The 24,168-nt window shown below is 35.7% G+C and overlaps 3 protein-coding genes across 5 annotated transcripts; 2 read left to right on the forward strand and 1 right to left on the reverse strand.

Annotated features, from left to right (window-relative positions):
- Window positions 1–11,106: 11,106 nt before the first annotated feature.
- Window positions 11,107–12,485, forward strand: LOC106382823 (acetylglutamate kinase, chloroplastic). Its single transcript, XM_013822900.3, has 2 exons — window positions 11,107–12,349; window positions 12,380–12,485. Exon 1 carries the CDS (start codon window positions 11,306–11,308, stop codon window positions 12,329–12,331), a length of 1,026 nt encoding a protein of 341 aa, XP_013678354.2. The 5' UTR covers window positions 11,107–11,305; the 3' UTR covers window positions 12,332–12,349; window positions 12,380–12,485.
- A 771-nt stretch (window positions 12,486–13,256) lies between these two features.
- On the reverse strand, window positions 13,257–15,886 carry LOC106382824 (guanylate kinase 2-like). 3 transcript variants are annotated; one of them, XM_013822902.3, is made up of 11 exons: window positions 15,680–15,886; window positions 15,366–15,399; window positions 15,187–15,288; window positions 15,030–15,106; window positions 14,831–14,960; window positions 14,383–14,745; window positions 14,192–14,313; window positions 13,973–14,108; window positions 13,845–13,890; window positions 13,669–13,762; window positions 13,257–13,595 (listed from the first exon to the last, which is right to left on the reverse strand). In XM_013822902.3, the coding sequence occupies exons 2-11, from the start codon at window positions 15,366–15,368 to the stop codon at window positions 13,511–13,513; spliced, it is 1,158 nt and encodes a 385-aa protein (XP_013678356.1). In that variant the 5' UTR covers window positions 15,369–15,399; window positions 15,680–15,886; the 3' UTR covers window positions 13,257–13,510. The 3 variants fall into 3 exon arrangements, with proteins under 3 accessions (XP_013678356.1, XP_048633870.1, XP_048633871.1); XM_048777913.1 differs by having other exon boundaries at window positions 15,366–15,404; window positions 15,680–15,862; XM_048777914.1 differs by lacking the exon at window positions 15,366–15,399 and having other exon boundaries at window positions 15,680–15,807.
- A 2,852-nt stretch (window positions 15,887–18,738) lies between these two features.
- Window positions 18,739–21,411, forward strand: LOC125608416. The gene is made up of 2 exons (XM_048778892.1): window positions 18,739–19,050; window positions 19,600–21,411. The coding sequence occupies exons 1-2, from the start codon at window positions 18,739–18,741 to the stop codon at window positions 21,409–21,411; spliced, it is 2,124 nt and encodes a 707-aa protein (XP_048634849.1).
- The last annotated feature ends 2,757 nt before the right edge of the window (window positions 21,412–24,168 follow it).

The following is a 24,168-nucleotide window of genomic DNA, read 5'->3' on the forward strand; positions in this document are numbered from 1 at the left end:
AAATTTTTACTGGAACCTCCAAAATATTGTCCAAACATATTTTGTATAACCGAAGATGGAGCATTACTGAAATAATTTTATCGAATAATGTGGTATTTTTCTTGTAGTTTAATACTGAATTATGTGTTTCTATTTGCAATTTTATATATTTAGTGTAAGATTTTATTAATTCATATTATCTGAATATTTTTATATATGTGCTAGTTATTTATAAAAGCTTAATTGGATTTATATTAAATAAAGACCATAGTGTAAAATACAAATAATTTTGAAGTTAGGTTTGAAGTTTTACTTTTAGAGAAGAACATTTTGAAACTTCAAATTTAGAGTTTTGTAAATTCTAAAATAGAGAGTATTTTTGGAAATGCTCTTAGGCATACATTTTCAGAGAAATATTTACCCTTTGAAACCTTTTTTTAACTGTTCGGTTAAATCTTGGCACCTTTTAATACAATTTCACTTATGTATGGATAAATTTTTTTTGAAAAAAGTATCATTTTAGTCACATTTTTAATTAACAAACCCTTATCCGGATTTTAAAATCACATTATATAATATTAGTTTTTTTTTCCAAACATCACTTGACTTGTCACTATGTATTGATTTAAATATCTAATCTTAAAAAAAATTATCTAATCTTTTTTTAGTAACAAATTTAAGGTATTTTCGAAAATGGTTATCTATTAAGTAAATTTAAAAAAAAATAGTATCAAACTTGTGGTAAAATTGAAATTCTGCATATGTTATTCAGTTGAACTAAGAATATTTAGTTAATTCAATCACATTAAAATTGAATGTCAATTTTATGTATTTGGTGTGAAAGAATGCTCTGATCCAACTACAAACAAATGAAAACAAAAGAAAAGTGTAAACATTTTTATTGGTTCTGATTCAATTGGACAAACTTGAATAAAAATGACATAGTACATCTAAATTTGCGTAATTCTGTTGCATTGAAACTTTGTTCATTATGAAACCATGATACCAATCAAATCATTTAAATAAATTATTAAAATTTTAATTTGTTATTGTGTGGTTATTCAAATGTTGGAAAGTAATGTTAAAATTTTGTAAATAATTCATTCACATTGTTATGTAAAAAAGATTGAGACGAATATTTGACTCAACTTGTTTTCTCTAACATTTGAATATAATTGTTCATTTGGATTCAATTTGGTTATATGCCTCTAATATGCTATAGTTAGAGCGATAAATAGTAAGACAAATGTAAAGGTGTTTCCCTATGATTCTTTTCCTGAGACACTTTAAAGCTTTTGGATTTTATTAATTAATTTTTCTATCATTTTGGTTGTCTTCTTTACGAAGAGAATTGGAGTGAAGTGAGAAAAGAGAGGCAAAGTCACGAGCAACACACACATAAGAATCACGTGTTCGTTCGTGAAGATGTACTCTTAAGTGTTTTTAGAGATTCTTCAGATTTATTCGCCGCTCCCTTCATCTATATCGCATGATCATTCCCCCCCCCCCCACATCTAATGAACACGTTGCTTATTGAAATCCATTTACTTATTAATAGTCAAATAAAAGTGATTATACATCACATTAGACCAATTATTTTTTATTTGACCGTATGCTCATACTCGAGACCAATAAGACCAATAAAATCGAGACTCATATTATGAAGAGTACACAAACAATATATATCACAAGCATAGCGTGACTAGTTTCATGTGGAAAGAAAACGACACTTCATAATTAATATGAGTGTCGATTTTGTGAGACCAATAAGATATGACTTCATAATATGAGTGTCGACTTTTTATTTGACCGCATGCTCATACTCGAGACCAATAATATGAGACCAATAAGATTTGTTATGGTATTACAAAATATGTAGCAGTAGGCTTAATTCAGCTCAGTTATATTCGATTTCAGTCTAGCAACTTCCAGCAGAACATAAACAAGTCATACGACATTAGATCAAATAAAGTTTTAAATTGATACTTTTTGTTTTGGTGTAATTTTAAATGATACTTTTTTTTTGCTTAAAAAGTTAATTTTCCATGAGAAAAAATACAAAAAAAAGAAGAAGAAGATTAGGCTCATAGCTTGCTACAAATGCCACATATCTACATACAAATTTCTTCGTCACGTGACACACAAAAAAGGAGAAAAGGTAAAATATATCATAATATATGTATAGAATCTGATCCTAGTGGATAAAAAGATGGGCAATTCTATTAAATAGACAATTTTCAAATTTTGATAGCAAAAATAGATCATAAGGAGAAAAAGAACTAAAATATTTTATTTGATAGGTAAAATGACATTAATACCCTAGATATAAAAAAAATAAAAATAAAATAAATTTATAGTTTTAGATTATATGTTTTCAAATTTGAACTTTTTTATTAAAAAAAAAAAATTTTGAAATTTTTTTATATTTTTTTTAATTTTCTTTTTGTAATTCGAAAATACTTTTTGAAACTATTTTTAAAATTTTTATTTTCAAATTTTTAATATTTATTTTTTATTTTATAAAATTTAAATCTCAATTCCAAACTCTCACACCTTTAACTCTACACCTTAAGGTTTGAATTAGTTAACCTTATGGGTATAAATGTATATTTATCTCTTTAATGAAATATTTTAGTCATTTTTCTTTTTGTGATATATTTTTGTGACCAAAATTATTTTAGTGCTATCATAGGGTATTTCTCTGAAAAGATATTACGAAGGGTTATACAAGCCAATAGCTTATCACAGACTTCACGTACGTTTTGAGAAGGATCTGACAATTGCTTTCGACAAAACTGATCTTGCTTCGAGCAATCCTTCTGATATGTGTTCCAGTATCACGTCTTCACTCGCCATGAGTGATGCCATCAGTTTTGCACCAGCCAGCGTCTCCTACACAAAACCATATATCACGAGCATAACGTGACTAGTTTCATGTGGAAAGACAACGACACTTCATAACATCGTTTCTGTGACTTGTGTATTCGGGTATCTTTACGGATCCTTGTTCAAGAAATCTTAAGGCAAGTTTCAGTAGATAAGATGCAAAAGGGAGAAGTGTGGACTTTAGATGGTACATGGTCGAGACCAGGACCTGTATACAATCTGCTCGAACCTCATGCGTAGATACGAGCTGCACCAGATTCAGTAAAACAAGTTACAAATAGATTTAACCGAATCCGAAATGAGTGCAAGCAGTCCAATGTACCTCGAGGGAATGAAAGGCAGAAGATCTTTTCGAGCTAAAGTCTTGTTGGCAGATTCAGGGAGCTTTTGACAAGCACTGATAAGAATGTTTGCCATGCATAGACGAAATGGAATAGGAAGGGCTTTTAACCAGTTGGTTGTTCATATTGTTTGACTGGTTTCAGAATCACGAAATCGAACTCACAAGAACACAAGTTATTAACTCAAATAAGAACTCTTCTTATTAATCCCTTGAGGAAACTAACTCAAAACCTCAAGCTCTCAAACTCATAAAACTCTCACACATTATATCATCTCATGATATCTCTATATATATTAATTAGTAATCCTAATCTCTTTAGTACTTATAGATATAGATAACTCCTAAATCTATTTAACTCTTATCTTCTTATCTCGGATGGGATTAGGATTACTTCTCGCTCAAGCTTCTCTCAAGCTTACTTCAACACTCTCCCTCCTAAGCTTGAAATCTCTCTTGCCTACATCATGGACACCAATCAACTCGCGCATCTCTTTATATTTGATCCGTGCTAGAGCTTTCGTTAAGATATCGGCTTTCTGCTCACTGCCGGGTACATGCTCGACCTCCATAAGACCTTTCTCAACACACTCCCGTATAAAATGAAATCTGGTATGTATGTGTTTGCTTCGACCATGAAACACCGGGTTTCTTGTAAGAGCTATGGCAGATCGATTATCTATTCGAATGACCGTCTTCTCTGCGGGAACACCAATGACCTCTTTCAATAAATCTTGAAGCCAAATAGCTTGCCTTGCCGCTTCAGTACCTGCCATAAACTCAGCCTCGCACGATGACAGAGCCACTGTATCTTGTTTCTGAGAGCACCACGTTATTGGACTGGTTCCGAAGTAGAATATATGGCCTGTTGTGCTTCTTCCATCATCAGGATCTACATTGTGGCTACTGTCGCTATAACCTATTAGCCTTGACGCACTCTGTCTTGTCTTCTCGAACGTCAAGCCGTATGAAGTAGTTCCTTTTAGATACCTCAAGCACTGCTTCATTGCATTCCCATGTGACTCCTTTGGACACTGCATGTACCGGCTCAGTACTCCTACACAATAAGAAAGATCAGGCCGTGTATGTAAGAGATATCTGAAGCACCCGACGATCTTTCTGTATCCCGTAGGATCAATGTCCTTTTCTTTCTCTGACTTCTCTAGCTTCAGACCTGAGTCCATTGGTATCTGGACGGGATTACACTCTTTCATACCTGCTTCCTCTAATATCTTCACGGCATATCGTTTTTGACATAAAGTGATGCCTCCTTCATGCTGTGCTACTTCGATTCCAAGATAATAGGTGAGTAGTCCGAGATCGCTCATCTCAAACTTTGTTGCCATCTCCTTCTTGAAGGTGTTTATACTAATCATGCTAGCTCCTGTCACAAATAGATCGTCAACATATACTGCAATAACAAGAAGACCTTCACTAGTCTCCTTTCTGTACACGGATGGTTCCTTTAGGCATCTTGTAAACTCAAATCCCAATAAGATCTTGTTTAACTTATCATTCCACGCTCTTGGTGCTTGTTTCAAGCCGTACAAGGCTTTCTTCAACTTATAAACCTTTTCTTCACTTCCTTTAACCTCAAAACCTTCTGGCTGCATTACATAAACGGTTTCCTTTAGCTCACCATGAAGAAACGCTGTTTTGACATCCAGATGATGTATTTCCCAGCCATTAGTTGCAGCAAGATTGATGAGGAAACGTATTGTCTCTATGCGGGCTACAGGCGCGAAAACTTCCTCATAATCTATCCCATACCGTTGAACATATCCCTTTGCAACAAGACGAGATTTGTATTTGTTGATGCTTCCATCAGAGTTCCTCTTGATTTTGAAAATCCACTTTAATCCTATTGGTTTGGCTCCTGGAGGAAGATCAACAAGACTCCAAGACTCTAGACGTGTGATAGAGTCAATCTCGTCTTCACATGCTCGCACCCACTCTTTGGAACTCTTAGCTTCTTCGAACGTTCGCGGTTCATCATTCAGACACATAAGCAGTATCTCTCCTTCTTCTTCAGCAAATAGTACATAATCATCTAGGTACTTAGGAGCTGAAGTAACCCTCTGAGATCGTCTCAGAGTGGTTTGCGACTCCTCTTTATCTTCCTCGCTTTCAGTCTCGTCTTCCTCTTCTAACAGTTCCTCTGTTTCCTCTGTTTTAGTCTGAAGCTCATCAGACTTTACGTTTTGTATCCCATGATTCCCGAAATCTCCAACTATTATCTCAAAGCCTCCAGCGTCACCTTGATTCTCTTGTTTTGTGATCCAGTTCCACCCTTTTGATTCGTCAAAAACTACATCTCGACTCACCACAATCTTCTGTGTCTTTGGATCAAACATTCTATAGGCCTTTGAGCCTGGTTCAGTCCCGAGATGAACCAATAAGCGTGACCTATCATCCAGTTTCTTTAGTAGCTTCCCATCAACCTTTGCGTACCCTATGCAACCAAAGATCCTGAGATGACTGATATTTGGCTTTCTCCCGTGATATGCTTCATATGGAGTGAGATCTTTAACCACTCTTGTAGCTATCCTATTAATAAGATAAGTAGAGTGCCTTGTCGCCTCTCCCCACAGGTAGTTTGGAATGGCCATATGCTTCATTATGCTTCTTGTCATCTCCATCAAAGTTCTATTTCGCCTTTCGACAACGCCATTTTGCTGTGGACTGTATGGGGCTGTAAGATGTCTCTTGATACCTGTCTCATCACAAAAAGAGTTAAACTCATGTGAAACAAACTCTCCTCCTCGATCTGTTCTGAACGTTTGTATATGTGTTTTTGCCTCTTGCTCTACTAATTTCTTGAAGTTTCTGAATTTGTTGAATGCATCGCTTTTGCTTTTGAGTAGAGCTGTCCACATGTATCTTGAGTGATCGTCTATTAACACAAATATGTACTTGTTCCCTGCTCGTGTGGCTGGAGTTATAGGCCCACAGAGATCACCATGAATGAGTTCTAGAACTTTTGTTGCTCGATATGATGTTGCACTTGGAAACGTTTGTCTCGCTTGCTTTCCAAGTAAACACGAGCCACAGATCTTCTTCTCGATATTAATATGTGGAGCTCCTGCAACCAGTTCACGTTGTATCATTGACTTCATTGTCTCCATGTTTATGTGACCGAGCCTCGCATGCCATCTGCTTGATTCACTCGTTGTTGTGGAGAGATAACACATTGTCTTCTTTAAGCCCATTCGTACCTTATATAACCTGTTCTTTGATCTGACTGCTTTTGCGATTAGGTTGCCATCTCGATCACGCATTATCAGAAGTTCTCCTCTCATTCTTACGTCGCATCCAGACTCGGTGGCTTGCCCCAAGCTGATGATGTTGCTCTTTAACTCGGGAATGAAATACACGTCTGTTATTTTTCTTGCTTCTCCATTCCTATCCATGAACTCTATTGTCCCTTTTCCTTTGATGTCGATGCGCGAGTCATCACCGAAACGTACTTTTCCTGTAATGGAATCATCAATACAAGAAAAATATCTCCTATCTCCACTCATATGGTTGCTTGCCCCATTATCAAGATACCAAGTACTTTCTTCCTCTTTGTTTACTTCGTAGTTGCTTGGTATGATTTTTCCCTCGTTTAAGAAAACAACTTCATGCATCATAAGCTCATCAGCTTCTTGTGTCTGATCTTTCTCATCCTCTTGAGTTTCTTGTAGCTTAAGCAACCTGTCTGGACAGTCAGCCACAAAGTGTCCTATTTTATCGCACCGATAACATGTTATCCGAGAAGCATCTCTTACTTCATTGTATCTATTCTCATTGTATCTATACTCATTGTATCTTCCACGGCCCCGACCTCTGAAGGGAGTCCGTCCTCCTCGTCCTCTACCTCGATAGTTGTTGTTATTATTGTTGAAACTACAGGAAACTTGGGATTCATTATTGGCAAACATCAACTTGCTTTGATCCTCCTCTGTTTCTTCTTCCTCGGCCACACGCTCTTCATACGCTTTTAAACGACCTATGATGTCTTCAAAACTCGTAGTCTTGAGGTCCAGTACTTGTTCCAGCGCAGCTACTATGTGAATGTACTTCTTTCGCGGGAGACTCTTCAAGAACTTCTTGACAAGTTTTGGTTCCTCTATCTCTTCTCCAAGAGCTGCCGATTTTGACGAAATTTCAGAGAGTTTCCCGGTAAAATCATCAATTGTCTCAGTCTCTTTCATCTTGAGACGATCAAACTCGGCCATTAGTGTTTGAAGCCTCGCTTCTTTCACCCGTTCTGCTCCCATGTGCCTTGTTTTGATTGCCTCCCAAGCCTTCTTTGCTGTATCTAGGTCTCCGACCTGAAGTACGAGCGCCTCAGGTATGGATTGAAAGAGTAACGCCATCGCCATATTGTTCTTCTCATCATCGACCATCTCGGTCTCTATTATCTCCCATACTTTGTGAACTTTCAGTAGGAGCTTCATCTTCATGGCCCATACGGTATAGTTTGTTGAATTTAATATAGGACACTTGATTGAAGATCCACTCTCTTTCGGTTTTGTTGATGACACGATCAGATCCCCCATCGTAAGCTCTGATACCAATTATTGTTTGACTGGTTTCAGAATCACGATATCGAACTCACAAGAACACAAGTTATTAACTCAAATAAGAACTCTTCTTATTAATCCCTTGAGGAAACTAACTCAAAACCTCAAGCTCTCAAACTCATAAAACTCTCACACATTATATCATCTCATGATATCTCTATATATATTAATTAGTAATCCTAATCTCTTTAGTACTTATAGATATAGATAACTCCTAAATCTATTTAACTCTTATCTTCTTATCTCGGATGGGATTAGGATTACTTCTCGCTCAAGCTTCTCTCAAGCTTACTTCAACAGTTCAGTCACTACCAGAACAGTTGATTCTTGATGGATGTACTCGCTGGAAATCCGTCAAACTATTTTTAAGAGATTCCGTGTTGGAATTGTTAAATTTTGTGTCCAACTCTCTATTATTCGATTAGTACGATATTGTCTATTTTGGGTTTAGAAGACTGGTCCGCATGGATTTACTTTGGGTTTCCATCCCAAAAGACCCCGTACTAATTAGAGTTGAACATCTTTTTATATATTAGACACTCTTTATCTAATTTTCCAATGTGAGACTTAGTTTGTTATCTCACATTCTCTCCCTCAAACTAATGATCACATTTATCTCGTGTCCCACAACTGACTTCCAAAATCTTTTGACTTGATCTCTACCACACACCTCCCAATCCTAACTCGATGGGTCCCGTTCCTACTCGAAGGGTATTTTGGTCTTCTTGCAGATTTTTCGTCAATCGCTCTGATACCAATTATTGGAATTGTGAAATCTCATGTTCAACTCTATATTATCCCAATTAGTACAATATTGTCCACTTTGGACCTAATTGGCAAGCCCGTATAGATTTACTTTTGGACTTTCTCCAAAAGGCCTCGTACTAATTAGAGTTGGACATCTCTTTATATATTAGACACTCCTTGTCTAATTCTCCAATGTGAGACTTAGTTTGTTATCTCTTATTCCAGACAAAAATTATATCAGATCTATTTTGTTGAAAATGTTTTATGTCAGAAATCATCGGATTTTTTATTGATTCCTAACAATATATTTCAAAGAATTTTTGATGATATGGATCGCTAGAGTTACCCGTCCAGAATTCGTCAGAAAATTTTCAATAATACTTAGAGATAGAGATTACATGGAATTCGAAACGGGTACGTGGAAGCAGAAGCGTTAGGAAGCGCAAAAGTGAGTTTTTTTAAATATTTAAGAAACAGATACGTGTTGGAAGCATATATAATATATATATATATATATTATTAAACACCATAATAAAATTATGTTAAATATAAATACTTTTCATAGTGAAAATTTAGTTACAGTTCATGCATATATGATAACTCGAAAATAAAAATAAGTATGTATAATTACAAAGAAACATATAACAATATGTCAATATCTATCAAATTTATATGACATATATATGGTTTTTAGACTGAAAAAGAAAACAGAGCACATCAATTAATCAATTGACCCACAGCAATTAAATAGTTGAATAATACAAACAAAAAAAACAAGTGAACAAAAAGAAAATTATAGTTACTAGTTAGATTACTATAAAGAAAACATAGCTATATGAAGTTACATTTTCTTAGAAGTTATGTAACGAGACTTTTTAGTTCGCAGCAATTACAGTTCTTTGTTTTAAAAAATTGAATTTGGGTTTTATATTTATAGAATGGACTAAGTTGGCAACACAACAAATTTAAACTTTGTAAGCTGTGTTTATGAGACGAACAGAGTAAGCAACTGATGTTTACAATAACACCATCTTCTCTAACGCTTCCGATTTACACTTCTGATGCTCCCACTTTAGAATTATATACTTCAATCATGCTTCCAAACTCTTTAATTTTGGAATCGTGATTCCGTGCGATTCCGAGCGCTTCCGCTCCGCTCCCGATTCCGTTTTCACAGCGAGAAACGCACAACCACGTACGTTTCCATGCAACACAACTTTTATGTAAATATTAATTATACATAGTTTTGCAATAGCCAAATATCCTAACAATACTATTTATAAATTGAATTATCCCAAAACTGAATTATGAAAATATTTTATGTAAAATATTTCAAATTCTAAATTATCCGATATTTTATCTAGAAGATGAGTTACCCGATATTTTATCTAGAAGCTGAACTATCCGATATTTTTATTTGCAAAATCTGAATTATGCATAAAATTGATCTAAATTTACGAAACTACCTGAAACAATAGCTGAATACCTAAAAATTATTCGGATATTAGCCAATTTTCAAATTTGTTATCAGATACTTCATAAATAACCAAACGAAACTTATTATCTTTAAAACCAAAAAATTGAAAATAAATTAACCAAACCAAAAAATTGAAATGCATGTGGCTACTTTGGATTCATATACTTTTATATGAGATCGTAATAAATATGAAATTATATGTTAGAGGTAGTTATTTAAATTTTGAATACTTTTAGATATTAATTCAGATATTCAGATCAAACTATTTCAAATTTTAAGTTTTTTTTTTAAATAAGTTCTTTGGATGTGGAAGTCTCTTTAGTTCATTGGTTTGAGTAAGTGTTCATTAATGTTTCTACACCAGGATGCATGAATTTCGAATCCTAGTAAAGATGAATTATTCAGATTTATGGACAAAAGCATACAAGAGATCTTCGGCATGGTGCAAGGAGTACCGTCAAGCATGAATCTCATAAGACGGTTCAGGATGATGCAGTCAGGCGTGAATCTTTATAAGATGGATAGAATTGTCGGCTGTATAATCATTTTGTAATATTTCTCATAGTTTGTAATAGTATAACTAGGTTAAGATCCACGCCTTGCGCGAAATGAATATTTTATATAAATTATTTTTAAGTATTATATATTGTTTACATATTATGAAATAATAAATATATATTAAATAATTAAAAATTTAGTAACTATTACGTATATAATTAAATTGGTACTAATACTTAAATAAATTTTATTTATCTAGACAAACACTTTTTCTATTATATATGTTATAAAATTAAGTTTAAATTATATTAACATATATATAGTACATTTTTAATTTTGACATCTGTTAAAAGTATTTTATACTCATATTATTTTTGATCGTTTGTATTTCTTTATAACAAAAATTTTAAATCAATGATAATAATAAAAAAATTATGAGATGTTTAATAGTTTTAGTAATTTATAATTTTAAATACATTCAATGCAAAGTTTAAAATCTAAATACTAAGTTGTCAATAATTGTTCAAAATGTTTATAAAAAAATTTCAAATAAATTCGAAATTAAAATACTTATGTATTTTATATGGTATATAATTTATTTAAAAATAATATTAATATGCATATATATAATATTTATTAAATGAGACAGAGCTCGAGTCTAAATTCCACGTGGCGAGTAACTATTGGTTCATTACTGTTTGCCTGCGACAAACATACATTGAAGATTTTAACTAATTTGTAACTAAACCTGAGAGACTCTCTCGCTTCAGTATTATCTCCGCCGCCTCCTCCGATAAGATTCACTCAGATATGGCCACCGTCACATCCAACACGCCGCCTAAATCCTTCTCTTCCTCCTCCTCCATTTCCAATCCTCTCAAACCCCTAACCCCCAAACCTCCATCCCTCCGCTTCCCACCTCGCAACAATCATCACCGTCTATCCATAAACGCCGCCGTTTCACCACCGCCTTCAGACACACCTTCGCCGGACTACAGATTCGAGATCCTCTCCGAATCCCTACCCTTCATCCAAAAATTCCGAGGAAAAACCATCGTCGTGAAATACGGCGGCGCGGCCATGACTTCGCCCGAGCTCAAAGCCTCCGTCGTGAGCGACCTCGTCCTCCTCGCGTGCGTCGGTCTCCGCCCCATCCTCGTCCACGGCGGAGGTCCCGACATCAACCGCTACCTCAAACAGCTCAACATCCCGGCCGAGTTCCGCGACGGACTCCGAGTCACCGACGCCACCACGATGGAGATCGTCTCCATGGTCCTCGTCGGAAAAGTGAACAAAAATCTCGTTTCTTTGATCAACGCCGCCGGAGCCACCGCCGTGGGGCTGTCGGGACACGACGGTCGTCTTCTCACTGCCCGACCGGTTCCTAACTCGGATCAGTTAGGTTTTGTCGGAGAAGTGGCGAGGGTTGATCCGAGCGTGCTGCGTCCCTTAGTAGATTCCGGTTACATTCCGGTGATTGCCTCTGTTGCGGCGGATGAAGCTGGTCAGGCTTATAATATTAATGCGGATACGGTGGCGGGGGAGCTGGCGGCGGCGCTTGGGGCTGAGAAGCTGATTCTGTTGACTGACGTGGCGGGGATCTTGGAGGATAAGGAGGATGTGGGGAGCTTGGTGAAGGAGATTGATATAAAGGGAGTGAAGAGGATGATTGAAGATGGGAAGGTTGGTGGTGGGATGATTCCGAAGGTGAAGTGTTGTATAAGGTCACTTGCTCAGGGAGTGAAGACGGCGAGTATTATTGATGGGAGGAGGCAGCATTCTCTGCTTCATGAGATCATGTCTGATGAAGGAGCTGGAACTATGATCACAGGATGAAATGTGATGTTATAAACTATGAGAATGCCAATGCTTTTTGTGGTCAAGATGACAATCATGATTGTTGTTTTTGAGTCTTAGAAAGACAATTTTTTTGGCAGCTCTTGTGGTTTGTTATCATTGGTCTTGAAAAGTTTATATATTTTGGAGACAATAAGCTGTTCTAAAAAACTATGATATTTTTCTGGTTCTGTTTATATATATGCCAACCTATAGTCCTATCTCTTGCTCAGAAGAATGCAACCATGAACATTTTTTAAGTAGATCTTTTATGCTTTGGTAAGTTCCTGGTTTTAAGTAGCTCTCATGTGGAGGGAGATAGATAAGGAGAGGAGAGAAAAAAAAACTGAGAGGACTAAAGTGGTTACAACATCTTGAAGGCTTGGGCCTCCCAAAATTAACCTTCTCAGTACAGTAGTACTAAACTATATCTCTGGTTCAAACTAACCAAGATGAAATGTTGTTGGGTTAGCCCAAGAAAGATACTTTTAACTGCGTTTGAGAGCCACACATGTCTATTTGGTATTACAGATCACAGAGTATCACTTGACAAGTGTGTGGTGGAGCAGGAATGGATCATGGGTGTTGTCTTCTTCAAGTAAAGCAACGCTCGGGTAGAGTACAACGAACCTTCCTTCATTCACACTTCCACCGACTTTTGGACCGACGAATCTATCCAAGTTGCGATCTTTCGAGGACCCATTTTAATTCCAAAGTCCCACATGTTGCTATCTTCTTCTCTTATTGAGATGCTTTTCAGCTACTTGATTGGTTGATTTTCAAATGTAAACTGTCACTAACTGTCTTTGAGTCGTGTACCAATACTAAACACTAGTGATGAGGAATCTCAATAAAAAAACCATTGCAGCGCTTCAACCTTCTGATTATTTATCTAGTATATATCCTAATAATACCAAAAAGAAGATTTTTGAGAGTTAACAAAAACTTTATATCAGTAAAAAGAACTAAAAAAATATCACTCCATCATCTCTCAAAAGAGATCATGTCTTTCTTTCGAATCATCATCATCATCATAATAATCATCATCATCAATGCCTATCTACTAAACCTTTCAACCGCAAAAAAGCCTTGAAATCTTTTCAGTAAACCAAAGAATAAAAACAACAAGCAATGTTTCCCTATTTAGCTTTCAGCGGAGAAAGAACAAAAGACTTTTTGTTAGCTGGAGTTCACCGTGTCCAGACCTATCCCTCTTGTTCTTCCCGGTGCTCCTCCGTTAATTGAAGATAAATCCAACACGATCCTGCTTCACCAAAAGACCTTTCATTAACAACAACAAAAAAAACTCTAATAGAGAGAACAAATCAGGAGCTAACATGTTGTTCTTGGTTGCTTCTCCTGTTTCTTGAATCAGAATCTTATCTTCCATCTTTGTTGCTGTATGCTCCTTTGGAAGATTGATCCCTTCTACTGCTTTTCATCAAATAATCACAAAGAAAATCCATTAAGCTAACTTTCCAACCTCATTAGTGTTCAGTTTTGGTTTTATTACCTTCTAAGCCATTCACCGGAGCGTCATCATTTATCCCCAAGAGATCCTGAAACAGAGAAAGCCATTGTTATTCATCACCAAACTGCTTTAAGAAGATTCTTTTCAAAACAATAGTCAGGCTAAGTCACCTTAAGGCTCTTGTAACATTCCTCAAGGTTGTCATTATACAATATATGACCAAAAATGCCTGAAGACTTCCCTGCTCTGATCTCCGCTTCAGCGTTTCTAAGCCGCTTCTGGATCTGCTCCTCTGTTTCAGTTCCTCTGGTTTTTCACAGCATTTGAAACTTGAGAATACAATCTCTTTCAACTACAACAACTTATATGGTATAAGTATGAGTTTTTACCGAGCACGAAGCCTATCTTCAAGCTCCTTCATTGAAGGAGGGCATACAAATATAAACATGGCATCAAGAGAACTCGCCTTCACAGACCTCGCTCCTTGAACATCAATGTCAAGTATGCATCTCTACAATGATCAATTTAAAAATCAGCAGCATGAAGGAGAACACACAAGAGATGATGCTCTTTGTATTACCTTTCCTGAATCTGTTACAACCTCAACAGATTCAATACTGGTTCCGTATAGATTACCATGAACAGAAGCAAACTCAAGAAACTTCCCGTCATTAATCTCTTTCTCCATCACAGTTTTATCAGTGAAATGGTAGTGAACACCGTTATTCTCCATACACCTCGGAGAACGAGTCGTGTGGCTCACAGAGAAACCAAACATGGAAGGAAACTCTTTCATGAGCATTGTTATAAGCGTTCCTTTGCCAACTCCTGAAGGACCGCTTATGACTATAGGCTTCTCTGCGTTTCCTCTCACTCCTTTGCTCCAAGCAACAACCTCTTTTCCTAAGAGTTTCCTTTGTTCCCGGACAAAAGGACTGTCCACCTACATATCAATGCTCAGACATGATGAGAATAAGACTCTCTAAAGTTCTAATGGTAGCAACATTGAGGTGTGACTAAGGACTAACCTCCAGGAACCATATAGAGTCATCAGAAGCTGAATCTTTTTTGATAACTAGAATCCGTCCTTGTTTAAGAACAATGGCAGAGTAAGCCTTGCAGGGCATAGGGCCTGTTCCAAGAACAGTAGGACTAGACCTGAAACACACACCCTCAAATCCTTTAAGAATCCACATTAATGGAAGAAGAAACCAATAGAACACATACCACTTGTTAGTGATTTTGTCATGAATCTGAACTCCAAGGAACAATGGGTTCTCTTCATGACTTCCACCAATCACAAACTGAAAAAAAGAGATCAAACCAAAGGCTGATAATGTTGAATCAATTTCACATTCCAAAAACATGAAACTGAGAGGCTTACGGATCTATCTCCAATTTGAACTGATGTATCTTGGGATTTTAGAAGACAGCCATTGGTGTGTCCATTCTCCAGATGATCCACAAATAAAGCTGGTGGTCCTCCCTATTAACAAGAAACCAAAATCATCCCAAGCAAAACAATGAATAGCAACGAAGTGAATCGCGCCAAAAGAGGCTCACCATAGAGGCTTTTTCTATGCTTTCCAAGAAGAGCCTGAGCTATGGCACAATCACAACATTAAGAGATCAAAAACAAACTAAAGACAGAACAAAACAAGAGGCTGCAGACCAAAAAAAAAAAAAAGACAGAGCAAAACAACTTTTGTCTAAATCAAAAAGATTAGACCTTTTCGTGTTTTCTGCAGAAACATTCAAAACCCAAAATGCAGTCGCAGAATCATAAAAGTAAAAAGACAAAACTTTGGAAACTACATAAACAAAACGATCTATGAAACGAAAGAGACCAAACCCAGAAGGAACAAAAAAAATCCTACCTCGGATATGAACAAGCTGAGGAAAGACGAAGGCTTTTTGGATCGAATTGAGAAAAAAGATTTCAGTTTTTTCTTCTTTTTTTTTTTGGCAATCGAATATGGCTCTGGAAAATTCTCAATCAGCTATGGGGAAGAATATATATATGTGCATAAGTCCCAAGACAACTTGGAGACAGGATGGAGGGTGTGAGGAAAGCTATACACGATCCTTCTTTTTTTTTTATAAGAAATTAGGTAATTATTATTATTATTATTCAATTAATGTTTACATTTTTATTAGCTTGTGCTAACTTTGAATATAATTATACTTTCTCCTTATTAAAAAAAGATTTTATTAAGACTTTTTATTTGTATTTGAAAGATTGATGTTTAGACTCTGAGTAATACATTTTGTCTTAAATAAACAAATAAACTAAATTTAGTTCAATTTACGAGGACACAAAATTATCTAGAGCTAGAGTTTGCTTTTGTATTCAGAAGTAGAAGCAATACGATGGGCGATCGAGAATATGCTCTAGCATTTGACATGTCAGAGCTTTGGGACGGATTTCAAAGATTTGATCGCTATAATTAAGGACTCTCATGTTTGGTCAAGCTTCACAACAGAATTACAAAGGATAAAGACTCTACAAATATGATTTCCAGATAACTTATATTCTATGAACGCAAAATCAAATTTCAGATTCATTAACTAGCTCTATGAAATCTTTCCATATAAAACTTTATTTTATTTTAATAGGAAACTTTAGCTAGGTCTACGGCTTTATAGTGTTTTAATTGAAAGACTAAGGTCTTTAATGTGGTTTTATTTGAAAATAGCAACCGTTAATGTGGAGAAAACATTGTTTTAAGAACAGCTTGACCCGCGTGGTTGATTTTTACGTTTTTATACATTAATATTTACTTTTCATGATTAGTGATATATATTAGATGTGTTGCCGTATAAATAATTGTATTCAAAAGATCCAGACTGAATCGGGTAATAAGATTATTTTTGGTACAAATATCGGAACTAATTTCAGATACATTGATTATTTAGATATTTTTATGTTCTTATACATGAGAATCAAAATCATTCAGATCTAGGAGAACCCAACTTGAATCCCACACATAAATTTAAGTGAGAACTAATTTCAAATCCCAAGAAATTGATCCCAAAAGAAATAACTTATACCTGAATGAGTACCCGAATGTCAATACCTCATTGATTCTGTAAATAAATTAAAAAAAAATTATATGTTTGGCTAAGAAAAGTACAAAGAATTTTTTATTTAGTAAAATAGTTATATGGAGCGAAACATTAAGTGACAATAAATGTAATATTTTTTAATTATTTTGATTTACGTTATTATTTTGTTCACATAAAATATGCTTTTGAATTATGTGTTTGGCTACGTAACTTTTCACTGATTGGAACTAAGATAAAAAAAAGTTTTTAGTAAAACAGATTAAACCGAACAATTAACCATATGCAAAACCCGGTTATTTTACATTTTTGATTTTTATAATTTTCACAAAAATGTTGATTAACTAATAAATAAAAATCTTCACTATTTTTTTATGATAGTATAATTATTTGATGTATTGTTAAGGTAAATATAGTTAATGATGTGATGTATTGCGAAGCTAATATAATTAATGAATTTACTAAAAATACTCAATATTAATTTTTATACTACTATTCATGTTTCCAAACAATTCTTATTTATAATGGTATCCATGTTTCTAAACATTACCAAAATGTACTTTAGTTTTAATAATATAAATAAATTCAGATAGATGTTTTTTTTCTTACAGAGAAATATGACTACAAATCACTCCACCAATTATTCCATTTTTCTTCAATATAGCTGGTATTTTAGTTTAAAAACATTTTTTGAGTAAAAGTTAAAAACAAAATTTGATGCATGAATCTTGCAGTTTTAAGAGTTTGGCTTTAAGTAACCTTAAAGTTTTAAAACCTTCTTCCGGAGACAAGCCAAAAGCAGTAGACTTAGGAAGAATTTTCAAGCGACTAACAAAAAGTACTACAATGAGTTAACGTAGAGAAGATGGTAACATTTAATCTAATGACGTGAAATGTGAAACTGGACCAATAATGTTAGACTAGGACCACAAGGCCATATGGGATTGGTTAGAAACATGAGATTTTGTCACCCAAAATTCAAATTTCCATTCAAACATGACATGATTTTGACCAAACCATTAACTCTCCAATGTTGAATATTGAAAAGTGGATAAGGACATCAAAACATGATTCTCATTAATACTTCAATACCTCAATACTTTGTACAAAGACGAGTCCACTATGACTATTTGCGTAAAGAATATTATCCATGATCGACATTAAACACCTTTAGAATCTATATATTTGTCAAGACGTGTGCAACCCATGGGCTATATGGCGTGTCAATCGAGTTTGGTCAGACTTAAGTTCGAACTGCTGCTCTTTTTGGCTAAAGTATTCTAATGATATAAAAGTAGAACCAATAATATTAGTGTACTTTAATAATCCAAATAATTGAAAGTATTTATAAGCTGGGTTATATTTTAGAGAAAATGACACAAAGAACACTAAACCAAGTTTTCCTCCCCAAACTAGCACTCAGGATCAGAAGTCACAAAAATAGGTTTCATTAAAGGGGCAATTTACCCTTATGCCCTCTTCTTTAACTAATTTAAAAAACAAATTTGAAATCAATTGTGGCCATCCTCGTTTCATCGCTTCTTCTTCTCCTCATCGCTGTCTTTCTTCGTCGTCGTCTCTCCGGCGTTGTCGTCGTCGTCTCTCCGTCGTTGTCGTCGTCGTCTCTCCGTCGTCGTCGTCTCTCCGTCGTCGTCTTCGCCTCTCCGTTGATCCGTCGTCGTCGTCTCTCCGTTTATTTATCGTCGTCGTCGTTTCTCAATTGATCTGTCGTTTCTACGTCTATTCATCTCATTCTCTCTCTCGTGTGTCTGATTTTGATTAAGGTTTGAATCATTTCATTTTGTTATACATTATCTAGGTTTTGTTATATATTATTCATTTGTTGATGAATTGAAGTTGATTTTGTAGAACAATGGAAGTTTTGTGCATCTGTGGACAATGGATCTCAAAAGAATCTCTCCAGTGGGAGTTTCTTGTTGATTTGAAGAGGAATGCATCAATCATTTCCATAGAAGAAGATCTACTGTATGAAGATTTGATGAAGATTGTCTCTGAAGATTTTAGTGTTAAAGAGGAAGAAATCAGTTTGAGTTATGGTTTTTCATTGGATAAGAAATGTATTATTGAAAGTTTCCCCCCACTCTCGATAGGTAATACTCGTCAGCTCAGAACTTTCATTTCCAAGACTAGAGCATTTGATGGAACCTGTCGTTTGTGTGTTAAGGTTTGTATGATTTTTTTCTTACTTAGACTTTTCAGGATATGCTTCATAACCAAGTATTATGCCTTACAGAACTACTTGACTTTTGCAGGTTAGTACTGATCCAGCTAGCTGTAACACTCAAGCTTCTGATACATTTGCTTCTACTGTTCCATTGAATGCCAATCCAGCGCTTCTTTCTACTGTGCAGAGTGAAAAACAGGTACATTGTCCTTAATTCCCTTTTTCTGTTTGTGTTTGCATGATATGCTTCATAATCAAGTATTATGCCTTACAGAACTACTTGACTTTTGCAGAGTTTTCTATATGAAGGTGTTTCTACAGTTCCTCTGAATGATCTTCCGGATTTTAGTACTGATTCAGCTAGCTGTAACATTCAAGCTTCTGATACATTTGCTTCTACTGTTCCATTGAATGCCAATCCAGTGATTCTTTCTACTGTGCAGAGTGAAAAACAGGTACATTGTCCCTAATTCCCTTTTTCTGTTTGTGTTTGCATGATATGCTTCATAATCAAGTATTATGCCTTAGAGAACTACTTGACTTTTGCAGAGTCTTCTATATGAAGGTGTTTCTACAGTTCCTCTGAATGCTCTTCCGGATTTTAGCCCTGTCCATATTGGACTTTCACCAAACACGAGAGTAGCTGGCGATATTAAGGTGAATAGCTATTTTAAGACAAAGAGAGAGTTGATGTTGAGGATGAAGAAATGGGCTTTAGAGTGGAAGTTTGAGTACAAGACTGTCTCTTCTAACAAGTCAAGAGTGCTTTTGAGTTGTGTTGATGAAAATTGCACGTGGAGGATGCGTGCTATCAAGCTACCTGTTTCAGATTTTTTCGTTGTTAAAAAGTATGTTCATGAGCATACATGCGATACAACACACAGGAAAGCCAACCACAGACAAGCATCTGCAAAGTTGTTGGGTTCTTTGATTTCCAGCAATTATGGAGAAAAAAAGGAAGGTCTCAAACCGAAACAGATCATTGAACAGGTCAGGATGCTGCATGGTGTTCACATCAATTACAAACAAGCTTGGAGAGTGAGAGAAGAAGCTCAGATTTTGGTTAGAGGGACTCCTGAAGACAGCTATTACAATTTGTCTAGGTGGTTGTATAAAATCACAGAAACAAACCCTGGTTCCTTGACTTATCAACATGTTGATGCTGCAGGAAAGTTCAAGTATGCATTTGTGGCTTTTGGTCCATCGATAAGGGGATTCTCATTGATGAGGAGAGTTATTGCAGTAGATGGTACATTTCTGAAGGGAAAATTCAATGGGACTTTATTGGCAGCTTGTGCTCAAGATGGGAATTATCATCTATATCCTCTCGCCTTTGCAGTGGTTGACGCAGAAAACGGCGCCTCTTGGAAATGGTTCTTTAGAGGTTTGAGCCAGAAGATCCCGGACGCTTCGGATCTTGTTTTTGTATCAGACAGGGCTAACTCCATTTCTTCAGCGTTGGAGGATGTATATCCCTTATCTCACCATGGAATTTGCAGGATCCATCTGCTCCGCAACATCACTCCTACATATGCGAAGACTGGGTTGCTACCTCTGGTGGAAAGCGCTGCTGATGCCTATACGTGTCACGAGTTCTGGTTAATCTTCAAGGACATAAAGGATAAATGTCCTGAATTGGCTAAGTATCTGGAAGAGTCTGATTTTAGGAAGTGGGCACGAAGCTATGCGCCTGCGAACAGGTATAATATCATGACTACCAACATTGCAGAGTCTCTCAATTCTATGTTGAAGATGCCTCGTGAGTTGCCCATTATCTCTCTCCTTGAAACTATCAGATTGACGATGACCACTTGGTTTTTTGAGCGACGCGAAGCGGCTGCGAAACATAAGCACCTGGTTACTCCAAAAGTTGTGCAGAAATTGGTATCTAGGTTAGGGGCCGCAATGTTGTTGAATGTGTATCAAGTTGATCGAAGCGAGTTTGAGGTGAAGGATGAAACAATGAAGTTTGTTGTTGACTTGGAGAAGCGGCATTGCACATGTAATGTTTTCGACATTGACAAGATCCCCTGCATCCATGCCATCGCTGCTGCTAAGCATATCAAGAGAGATGAAAACCGTTTTGTTGATGCTTCTCACTTGACAGAAACGTGGGCTAAAGCTTATGCTGAAAGCATACATCCTGGTGGAGAGTTGTCAACGTCCACCTATCCAGAGAATATTGATGAACTGTCTTGCCCACCTCCAGCTACCAAAAAGAAAAGTGGACGCCCTCCTACAAAGAGAAAGAGATCCGTTGGCGAGTTTGGGGTTCCTGGATCTAAATCTCAGTCCCACAAGTGCAGCAGATGTGGCACAGGAGGGCACAACAAGATCACATGCCAGAGGCCTATAGGATGAAGTTCTACATTTTTACATTTTTATCGATTATTATTTGGATGTTGGCTATTTGATGGTTACATGATATGCACAAGACCATATACATTTTTTCTTTTGGAACCCTATCCTGAATAAGTATGATTTCTTCCAACTTTTGTAATATACAACATTATCTTTTGAACTCATTTCAATTTTTAGTTTAAACTTCTTTGCTAGAAAAAAACACAGTAATATTCAACTATTCTGGAATCCCATCCAGAAATACCGAGTTCATTTCCAAGGTTTATAATACAACATTTTCTGTTAAGAATAATTATGTGGAAAAGTGTAACAGATGATTCTCCTCGGTCTAGCGGCTAAAACACCTATCTGTCGAAATTGTAACGCTTGACTCGACCCGGGTTCGATTCCCCTACTAATCAGAGTTTTTAAAAAAATTTAAGTTGAATAAAAATAAAAGAGAATATATTACTTTACTTACAACATGTAATGACTGAAATTAACTTGGCCTAGTGGCTACTACACCTTAGTTCCCTCTTTCCTCCTAGTCATCTTCAGGTTCGAATCCTATGAGATGTGTATATATATTTTTTTTTCCTCCAAAATTTGCAAATCACATTATCAAATTTTCCAAATGTGTAGATATTAATCCTTAGTTTTGATCTCATTTCATTTTTTTCTAGTTTAAGAAAGAAGCACACTAACATTCATGTATATTATTCATGCATACTCTGGAAGCCCATCCTGAACTATCTAAGATCTTTCCAATGTATTTTACTATAAATTGTATGGCTAAATTCAATTATGTGGAAGCAACTAACAGATGATTCTCCTCAGCCTAGCGGCTAAACCACGAAACCTATGATACCGAAACATTTGTTCGACCCGGGTTCGACTCTCCTACGATTAATGGTTGATTTTTTTTTTTGTTCAAACATATATCTCAGGAATCGAAGAGTCTCTTCCAAACGACATCATGTAACTCAGTAACCGAAGAGTTTCTTTTCGTCAAGATTGGCTGTTATATGATTGGTTATTTCAGTAACTGACTTCAAAAATCGAAGAGTTCCACAATAATCAAGAGTTTATTTTAACTGACTTCAATAATCGAAGAGTTCCTTTTAGTTCTATAAATATAAGGGACGATATCAGACCTTTTATTCACTCACTTCATTTCGTCTGATTTATCCTTTTGCAATACAAGTTAGTTTTCGATTTTCTCATTTTCCATTCAATTCATGAACTTTTTTCTATTTCTATTTTATCGTAACATCTTAGTTTCGATTTTGTTGCAGGACAAAGTTTCAATGGAAGGAAGTTCAAAGAAGATGATGAAGCGTCCCATAGAGGAGGTTTACGGATGTGATGCCGCCGAAGGTTTCAATAAGGGGAAGAAGGAAACTGTGGTACATTACAGGGCTCTTCTTCGTTTGTCCAACGAATACAGGCTATCTGAGAATGATTGGAATCTGGCATCCAGCAAAGCAAATTCAATTGCTGTCCAAATCGAGTTGCTTGAAGATATTATCAAAGCTGATGGAAAATTTGATTTAACTGCTGAGTTGGAGAAACTCAAAGAAGAGCACTCGGAAGCGGAAGGAATGCTTGCTGATGTGAAGGTCAAAGTCCCTGATTGGGATAAACTTGGCGAAAGTTGGCTGTGTCATGAGTAATTTCATGTTATCATCTTCTCTTTTTATGTTTTTAAGGACCACATTATGTTTGATTTTCAGTTTTTATTTTAAATGAATAAGTACTTTTGTTTCTCTTGTGTTGTTTCTTCAATTAACAACCTAAATAAAAAATTGTTCAATGTTTTTCACTATTTTGTAATGGTTTGGCCTAGTGTTCTTGTAACTTGGTTATCTGATTTGCTTATTTGTTTTTGGAAAGCCATCCTGAATACATAAAATGATATCCAGATTATATAAATCTATCGTCTGTGAATAAATAAGTTCACATTTACTCTGTTATCGAATATCCACCGTAGCCTAGTGGCAAGCCCTTCTACTCTTAGTGTACCCTTATCACACAATAAGCCGTGTTCGATCCCCGTTGTGTATACTCACATTTTTTTCTGTTTTTAATTAAATATTCAAAAGTTATTTTCGTTTTATTATAGCTTTTGGCAAGTATAACACCCTTGGTACAACGGCTGCACACTTTGATTCTTCTTTCGAGAGTTCACGAGTTCAATCAACATCAGATCACATTCTTTTTCATTTTTTTTTTGTAAACTTTAAAGGAATTTGTTTTTGGAAAGCTATCCTGAATACCTAAAATGATATCCAGATTATATAAATCTATCGTCTGTGAATAAATAAGTTCACATTTACTCTGTTATCGAATATCCACCGTAGCCTAGTGGCAATCCGTTCTACTCTTAGTGTACCCTTATCACACAATAAGCCGTGTTCGATCCCCGTTGTGTATACTTACACTTTTTTCTGTTTTTAATTACATATTCAAAAGTTATTTTCGTTTTATTATAGCTTTTGGCAAGTATAACACCCTTGGCACAGCGGCTGCACACTTTTATTCATCTTCCGAGAGTTCACGAGTTCAATCAACATCGGATCACATTCTTTTTCATTTTTTTTTAAACTTTAAAGGAATTTGCTAGGCTTTGGTGCATTTTGCTTTCTCACTCTTTTTCTGGAAACCCATCCTAAAAGTACCATAAGCATTTGACAATTCATCAATACATCCTAAAAATTTTTCAATAACAATCTAAATGAAAAAAACGTTAGGGATTCATTACAAACTTAAACTTAAACG

Source organism: Brassica napus, chromosome A4 (assembly GCF_020379485.1).
Source record: "Brassica napus cultivar Da-Ae chromosome A4, Da-Ae, whole genome shotgun sequence".
NCBI lineage: Eukaryota > Viridiplantae > Streptophyta > Magnoliopsida > Brassicales > Brassicaceae > Brassica > Brassica napus.